The sequence below is a fragment of the Crocuta crocuta genome, unplaced genomic scaffold (assembly GCF_008692635.1).
Source record: "Crocuta crocuta isolate KB4526 unplaced genomic scaffold, BGI_CrCroc_1.0 scaffold322, whole genome shotgun sequence".
Lineage (NCBI taxonomy): Eukaryota > Metazoa > Chordata > Mammalia > Carnivora > Hyaenidae > Crocuta > Crocuta crocuta.
The window spans coordinates 2,758,688-2,767,391 of NW_027532592.1; the positions used below are offsets into that span (position 1 = coordinate 2,758,688).

Sequence of the window (8,704 nt, forward strand, 5' to 3'; positions counted from 1 at the left end):
GGGGGGGGGGGGCACCTACCTGCCCGGGCTCGCCCCGCTGGCCCCACGGGAGGGCTCTGCCAGGGCAAATACAATGAACAAAGTTGGCCAGCGCCTGCTTTACCCCAGCGCAGGAGAGAGTGATCTCCAGGGAAACCCTAACTGTTTTAGAAAGACCAAAAGAAGAAGGAAGGAAAAAAAAGCGTTCTTCCCAAACATGGACAGCTCAAGGACTTGCGTTCAGACTTTGCAAGTTCTGAACAAAGGCACTGATGCGACGCAGGCCATCCCTGGGCAGAGGCCCCTTTTATCCACTTTCAGGGCCTTGTCAAGTGTGTGTCAGGGAGGCAGGCCTGGGAACGGACTTGAAAAGAGGCAAGGCAGGCCTTTATTGAGGCCTCCCCCATCTGCAAGGTCACTCTTTGCACAAAGCCCTTGCTGTTGGTCTGAGGCTGTGTTTTAACTGGAGGAGAGGCTGGTCATCCCAGCCCAGGGAGAGAGGATCGGGGGTGGAGGGGAGAGACTAGTTACCCTGTTTGCTGAAATCAAACAAAATCCTCCGAACGAAATGGTGTGAACCAGGAAGCTGCGTGACCTTGGGCAAGTGGCTTAACCTCTCTGAACCCGTGTCATCATTTGCAGAAGGGAGACAGCTAGATCAGTTTTGGGCATGAGGATTACAGGTGTTAGTAACGTGCCTGACAATACCTCAGACGTGTAACGTGCGACATCTTTGCCCATTTCCCCCACTTGCCAACACACACATGCACGTGCGTATGCACACACAGGTGCAGCAAAGCCCAGTCTCCCAGCAGGAATATTTTATTTATTTATTTATTTTTTTAATTATTTTTATTTATTTCTAGGAGAGAGAGACAGCGTGGGCAGGGGAGGGTCAGAGAGAGAGGGAGACACAGACTCTGAAATAGGCTCCAGGCTCTGAGCTGGCAGTCAGCACAGAGCCCGATGTGGGGCTCGAACCCATGAACTGCGAGATCATGACCTAAGCGAAAGTTGGACGCTTAACCGACTAAGCCACCCAGGCGCCCCCCGGCAGGAATATTTTAGAGAGTCACAGGGTCCAGAGAAAATTCCCCTTTTCTGACGTCTTAGAGATTTCCCCTCCTCTCTTTCAGTCTTAAAATTAAAAATGGAAAGGGTGCCTGGGTGGCTCGGTGGGTCAAGCATCCGACTCTTGGTCTCAGCTCAGGTCATGATCTCAGGGTTCATGAGTTTGAGCCCTGCATCGGGCTCTGTGCTGACAGTGTGGGGCCTGCTTGGAATTCTCTCTCTCCCTCTCTCTCTGCCTCTCCCTTGCTCGTGCTGTCTTTCTGTCTCAAAATAAATAAATTCAAAATATATAAATAAACTAGAAAAAAGAAGAAATGGAGACTATGATTTTCTGAAAAGAACAGTTAGTCAAGTGGTATGACTGTTTCAATAAAAAGGAAAGTGCTAGAGGAAAAATAGGAAATCGGCGGGGGGGAGGGAGGGAAGTTAGATAGGAAAAAGTGAAGAAAAGGATGTAAGATCCCCTTGATAAAATGAAACTTTTGCTCCGTAATCTCTTTACCCCCAAAATAGCATTGTTTGGTGGTGCCTGGCAGATGGGATTGTTTGGGAAATTCTTCTATTCTGGGGCAGCTTCAGAGTCATTGAACCAAAAACTGGTACCAGCGCTGGGCTGCCTGGCTTGGACCCTCCCCGCGTTGGGTGGGGGGGGTGCAATTCAGGGGGTGCCATGTGGGTTCCCACTGCGTGAGCACCACGGGGAGGCTTCACAAGCAGCCGATCTCACAGTCAGCTCATTTTCTTGCCACCTAACGACGACTTCACCCCCTGGACGTGTCCAGACGGCTCCTTGTCAGGCCGCCATGCATTGCAGGTGAAAACTGTTACAGCTAAGAAAAAAAGACACGTAAAAGCAAACTGAACACTTAAGCTTCACCTGCCCCGTGACCGTGTACGGAGCACGTGTGTATAGTATTCTTCCCTCTTCGGTACCCTCCTCCACCCCCGACGGGCTGGGCCTGGTGTGAGAGATGTTCTCGAGCCCAGTTTACAGATGAGAACGTCCACGGGCTAGATCGCGCTCTGCCTTCCCGAAGCGAAATGCGGCACGAAGGGTGGCCCTTCCAGCGCGGGCCTGGCGACTCGAGGGAGGGGAGGCTGGAGGACAGGACTGGGCACGCCGGGGTAAACTGGGGTCGCGGGTAGCGGTCCAGGCAGTGTGGCAGCTGATGGCACAGGGGGGTGCAGGGCCCTGATGAGCCCGCAGCTTCCCGGAAACCTCTGCTCGGGCCCAGAGGCTCCAAGCGGGTTCCGATGGGCAGATGCACCTTCCTCGCATGCCTGTTTGGTGTCCCTCCTCCTGACCCGCGTGGGGCCTGGCAGACTGTGGGGCTTCCCGGGGGCCCCCTGCAAGGGAAGGCTGGGCACTTGGCTCAGACAGTCCCCCCCCCCCAGGGTCCAGTGTCCTTTCTGTGCTCAGGAAAGAGGCCACTGGGTAGGACAGAGCAAGTCCAGACCCAGGGAATGGGCAGAAGGTGAATGAGGTGAACGTCCTCCCCGTCGAGCCAGGCCTTTCCGGGGGCCGCTGTGAGTCCTCCGAAGAGGGTCTCGGGCACGTGCGGTCCAGCCCTCCCCTCCCCCGGCACTGGTCATCGGCAGAGGGCCAGCAGGTGGGGACCCAGCAGGCCCCGGCTCACCTGCCCCCGTGACCGCCAGAGGCAGCGCCAGCTTCCTGGGCTCAAGAGCTGCAGTCACAGGCGCCCGCAAAGGGGTGCCACGCTTGATTCAGGCGACGCTGTCTCCATGTCGACAGTCTTACTAAGTTTTGGACGAGGGACCCATATGTCACGTTGCTGGTCCTGTGTCGGGGGGGGCCCTCTCCCTCCTCTCTCCCTTCCTCCAGCGACTTGAAAGCCATCACCCCACGCACCGCAGCACTCAGCAGATGCGGGAGGAACGGCCCTGCTTGTGCATTAGACGGGCCAGGCCCCGGGCTTGTGCGTGAGGACGCGGGCCGCCGGGGTAGAGCCCGCTGACGTCAGCCAGCCGACCCCTCATTCGGTGTTGCAGACCCGCCACCCAGAGAGCCCAGCGGGGACCCGTCAGGGGGTATGGAGCTCTGGGGACGGTCCAGGAAGCGTCCGCCCAGGCGATCCCGGGAAGTGAGGGAGGAACGCGCCTCCAGGAGCTGCCGGCACCCCGAGTGGGTCTGCCCCAGCCCCGGGCTCCGTGGTCTCTGTTCCTTAGTAAGCACGGCGACGCCTGTGCTTGGGTCCAGACAGGCTGCTTCCGAGGTGACTTCCTGGAACGCAGAGCTGAGACCCTCCCTCACGTTCCCCGTAATCGCTGAATGGCTTTAACCTCCTGCGATCGGGGGGCCCGCGTGTGCCCCCGTCCTACAGGGAAGTTGAGAGGGCCACCAGGAGGCTCAGGAGCCTGCCCAAGGTCAGCCGGTGAGGAGGGGGCGGAGCCAGGTCTCCGGCCCAGGACACCTGCCTCTTCCCCACCGCGGACGCTGCCCTGCTCCAGGCCTCCTGGCCCCGCCTGCTCACCCTCATCCACCACTGCCTCCAGCTGCCCTTCCCAGCAGGTCTGGACCCAGCCGGGGCTCCGTGCCACAGGCCCCTGCCCGTGACAGTCCCCGCTATCACCCCAAGTCTGTCCCCACCCTGCCCCTGCCAGGCTCCACCAACACGAAGGCCTGCCTTCCCCACGCTCCCCGTCTTTGCACACCCCTCCCTGGCTGAGGGACCGCCGCGTCTGCCGTGCGGCGTGAGGTGACACGCCACAGCCAGGTGACAGTGGCTCTCTGGTCTTCCACCGGCGCTTTGCTGTGGGGTGCTGAGGTCGCGTCCCGAGTTCCCCGAGGGCCCGGCAGTCCAAGGAGCCTGGTGAGCTAGCTGCCCCTCTCTCACGAGGCAGAGGAGGAAACTGAGGCCCGAGAGGGGCATGAAGGGCAGCGTGGGCTTATTGTTCCCTGACAGACGGGGCCGTGGCACGGGACGGGTCGGTCTGGACTGCGAGCATGTGCCCTCCCTGCTCCACGTGCACCTGTCAGACCCTCGCCCCCTCCCTTGCTGCCCGGGCGTGGCTGGCAAGTGGTGGCAGGCTGCGTACTTTTCCTCTAGACCCACCTTCACGTCTTAACCCCCCTTCATCTCGTGCAGTGAGGTTTTTCCGTTGTGCCCCCCCCGAATTGTTTGTTCGGCCTTCTGGGGGCTTAGATAAGAAACTCCTTGGCCTTCCTTCACCTTCTTTGGTGATCTCCATTGGAAGGATCTAGAAAAACAACCTTGCCCATAGAGGCCCGGCCCTCCTGTCATGTGGCCTGGCGAGCTCGGCCCTTGTGCAAGAATAGACTAGGTCCCTGTGGCGGGGTGAGGGGTGTGGCATGGGGGGGGTGCCAGGGTCAGTAGCTGGTGTCCTCCTCCTTGCACAGATTCTCACGTGTGAGCCTGATGACAGATGCGGCTGGTGTAACCTTGATGTCACCTTGGGCCCCGGCAGCCTCCATAGCGACAGGGCCCGGGCAGGGAGTGAGCTCCTGGGTCTGCGTCCTGGTCGAGGCAGGGCCCCTCCTCACGCCGTGCCCCCCCCCCCACTGTTTCTAGCCTGTTCTCCCAGTGCGGAGCCTCGTGGGTTCGCTCTGGTTCTGCCAGCCCGGGACCCGCTTTCCCAGGAACAGTGGGGGTTCTTTGTCTCTGACCAGCTGTTCGCGTTAACTTGGGGGGGTGTGTTTCTGCAGAAGCGTTGAGTGTGGGGTTGGGGGGGTTGTAAAGCGGTCGTGTGGGTGAAGGTTCTCGAGCCTATTCCATCACTTGCTTCCCCGGGGCTCTGGCTCTCCCCGCAAACGGGACGGTGACTACCCTGCACACCTGTTGCGACGATGAAGTCATGCCCGTCTTGGCCCCAGCGTCCCTCCTGCGCACGCGCATGCACGCGTGCACACACACACTCTTCTTACTTGACAAACACCCTCAGAAGGAGAAGTACCTTGAAGAGGAGGGAACTGTCACCCCTGTGTGCACCCGAGCCGCAGGGCGGAGGGTGCTGTCCCTGGGGAACTCCCTGCAAGGTCTCTCTTCAAACTGCTTGCAGGCGAGAAGGGCCTCTGTGCAGCCGCGTCTACAGTGCAGCGTGAGGTGACACGCAGCAGCCGGTGACGGTGGCCCTCTGGTTTTCCGCCGGCGCTTTGCTGTTGGGGTGCTGAGGTCACGTCCCGGGGCCCCCGAGGGCCCGGCAGTCCAAGGAGCCCGGTGGGCCAGCTGCCCCTCTCTCACGAGGCAGAGGAGGAAACTGAGGCCCGAGAGGGGCATGAAGGGTGGCGAGCCTGACAGATGGGGCTGTGGCAGTGCACCTGTCAGACCCCCACCCCCCGACGCTCTGAGCATCTGGGCACTTTGCCCAACTCCTGCTGGAGGTCCGCCATGTAGGTAACGGAGGTGATGTCCTTGGAGCCACCAAGGGCACCTGCCTGGCCCTTGTCATCTAGGGGCCACAGGTAGCAAGTCCCCTTGCTTTCCGTTGTCCTAACCAGAAAGCAGCAGTTCCCTTTTTTTTTTCTAATGTGTATTTATTTGAGACAGGGGAGGGGGGAGTAAATGGGCCTGTGAGTGGGGGGAGGAGCAGAGAGAGAAGAGAGAGAACCCCAAGCAGGCTCCTCACAGTCAGCGCGGAGCCCGATGCGGGGCTCGATCCCACGAACCGCGAGATCGTGACCTGAGCCGAAACCGAGAGTCGGACGCTCAACCAACAGAGCCCACTGTAGTTTCCTTTCTAACGGAGGGTTTTTCATTCGCTTGTTTCCAGAGCAAGTCATGGCGGAAAATCAAAAACATGGTGCACTGGTCCCCCTTCGTCATGTCCTTCAAGAAGAAATACCCCTGGATCCAGCTGGCAGGACACGCAGGTCACCGCCGGCTCTCGGGCGTTCCCGTTGGACCCTCGGCTCTCCTGGGAGGCGCCCAGCGCCGTGGGGGGGGAGGGCTAGGCCTGGGTGCTCCCGGGATCTCAGGGAGTCCCAGCCAGAGTCTCCAGATGTGGCCTGAGCACTGACCTGAGAACCCAGGAGGACAGACGCCCCCTCCAGAGCCCGGCCCGGCCCCAGACACACACAGGCGGCACCCCCTTCCTCGTCTCTGTCTCTTCAGTCCCTCTCTCTCCCCCTTCTGTCTCTCTCCTGCATCACCCTTCCTAAATAAGTACGTCCCTGACAGTGTGGCTGAGAAGGGGCACTTCCCGGGTGGGCTGTGCTGGGACCCCCACTTCTCAGCCAATCTCCCCATCCTGGGACCGAGCCCGTCCAATCCGGACTCTGTCCTGAGACCCGAGGCACCGTCCTTGCCTGAGAACTGAGCTGATGAGGGGCGGGGGTGGTGACAGCAACCCAAGAAGGGGAGCGACTAGGTCTCACTGGTGCCCCCCCCCTCACCCCCCCAGTCTGCAGAAGAAGAGCCTGGGGTCAGGGAAGCTAGGGACCCAGCCCGGATTTGCAGCCAGGACTTGTCTGCACTCCCCTTACGGTGCTTGGTCCACGGGCGGGGACCTGGGGGCACCTTTAGCTTTATTTAGCGAGCACCCCTGGGGGGCTGGGAGGCAGGTGGGGGTGAGAGCGGGGAGGGTCTCACATTCGGACCGAGGGCCTCCCCCACCTCGCTCTGCAGGGAGTTTCAAGGCGGCCGCCAACGGCAGGATCCTGAAGAAGCACTGTGAGTCGGAGCAGCGCTGCCTGGACCGGCTGATGGCAGACGTGCTGAGGCCCTTTGTCCCCGCCTACCACGGGGATGTGGTGAAAGACGGCGAGCGCTACAACCAGATGGACGACCTGTTAGCCGCCTTCGACTCGCCCTGCGTGATGGACTGCAAGATGGGCGTCAGGTGAGCTGCGCCCCAGCCCGGCCCGCGGAGGGGCCCGCATGTACCGGGGCCACCCTGAAGCCCGGTGTGTGGCAGGGCAGGCTTGGGGTGTGGGGGAACTACCGGGACCCCACCCCCACCCCGGTCTGATACTTTACGCGCAGAGGGGACAGGCCCCCGGCTTCGCCCCTCACGGCCTCCTCCCTTTTCCGGAGCCAGTCGCAGTGTGGCTGGACCCTTCCGGGTGGGTGGGATTGCTCCGGCAGCAAGGTGGTGGCCGCACAGGGAGATGAGCCTAAGCTTGGAGGGGACTCGGAAGGGAAGGAGACCGGAAGCGCGGTCAGGAGGGGACAGGATGATGTGCAGAGCCTAGGGGACCCTGCTCTGGCTGCGTGACTTTCCTTCCTCAAACTTGAACTTGGACCATTCCATCTGGAGGAATCACCAGGGTCCCTCTCTCCTGCGGCGAGGGCTAGTGAAGGCCTTCTCCTCCGGGGAGGCCATCCAGACTGCACAGCCTGATACCCAGCTTGTCTATCTGCCTGGGGCTCGCCGGGGAGGCTGGGCTCCAGGGAGCCGCTCAGGGCTGGGGCCTGGGTTTGCTTTGGATGGTTTTTATTTCTTACAAGAGGAGAATGAGAAAGAATGTGTGTGTGTGCGCATGCACATGTGTGCAAGACAGGCAGGGGCCAGGAGAGAAGAGGGCCCGACGGCCACCTTCCCTTCCCTCCTCACTCCTGGGACTGTGTCCTCAAGTTGACCCTGCAGGCAGTGTTCCTCGGTGGGCGGCCGGGGATGCGGAAGTACAGGTCCCGCTATTTGCTCTTGAGCTGTCCTTGACCTCCCTGGCTTCCACCCTGCCTCCCTCTGCCTCCCTCCGCCTTCCTCCCTCCCTCCCTCCCTGCCTCCCTCTGTCCAGGGCCCTCACCCCTCCAGCCCACAGGGAGGAAACAGAATGTCCTTCTGGCCACCACTTGGCTTCCCCAGAGTCTTATTTCTGTCCCCGGAAGCCCCCCCGGCGCACCAGGATGGGCCCTCTCAAGGGAAGACACAAAAATATTCCGATTAGCGTTCACTCAGACAGTGGCCTAAAAAAGTACGCCCTGCGGGAAGGATGAGTGGAAAGTCTGTCCCCAGAGGCTGCCCCGTGTAGCTCTCTGTTCCCTGGGAGGCTTCTGGGGACAGGCTGCCTCCCTGCTTCTGTCCCACTACACCCCAGAGTGGCTGGCGAGACGGGGACAGTGCCTCGAGGGGAGATGTCGCCCTCCTCTAGGGGGGCCAAGGGGCCGGCTGGGGAGGTCACACCCCGCTGTGGGGCTGGGGACAGTTCCCCGTGCAGGGCAAGCCACCCCTCCCCTCCAGACTGACTGCGGGGCCCCTTTGGAGAAAGCCCCAGGCCCGCTTCCTGTTTAAGAAGCTACTAAAAGCTCTTTGCAGAAGTGCGGCCGCCCCCCCCACCCCCACAGGTGCCCTCCGTGTGCTCCGAGCATTTGGGCCAGCATGACACGACCACGCAAAAGCCTCCTGCCCCTCGGCCTCTGCCTCGAAGCTCCTGCTATCCCGGACCTGGCTCTGCAGGCCCAGCCGTGTGCGTGCACGTGTGCGTGGGTGTGCGCGTGTGTGTACGTGAGAGTTGTACATGGGGTTTTGTGTGGGAGTGTGTATGTGTGAATGGGTTGTGCGTGTGGCTGTGCACCGTGTGCAACGGTGTGCATGGGTGTATGTACGTGAGGGTGTGCGTGCACGTGGGGCGTGCAAGGGGTGAGGTGTGCGTGCATGGGTGTGTGGGCGTGCATGGGTGTGCACACACGTGTGCATGAGGGGTGTATTCAGGTATTTGCTCGTGTGTGCGCGCGTG

The 8,704-nt window shown here is 61.0% G+C and overlaps 1 protein-coding gene across 1 annotated transcript in view; it reads left to right on the plus strand.

Moving 5' to 3' along the window:
• The window catches only part of ITPKB (inositol-trisphosphate 3-kinase B), a 119,634-nt gene that overhangs the window by 99,963 nt on the left and 10,967 nt on the right, over window positions 1–8,704 (plus strand). Inside the window, 2 exon segments of the mRNA XM_077779917.1 lie at window positions 5,800–5,899; window positions 6,654–6,867. Coding sequence (XP_077636043.1) covers window positions 5,800–5,899; window positions 6,654–6,867 — 314 coding nt within the window.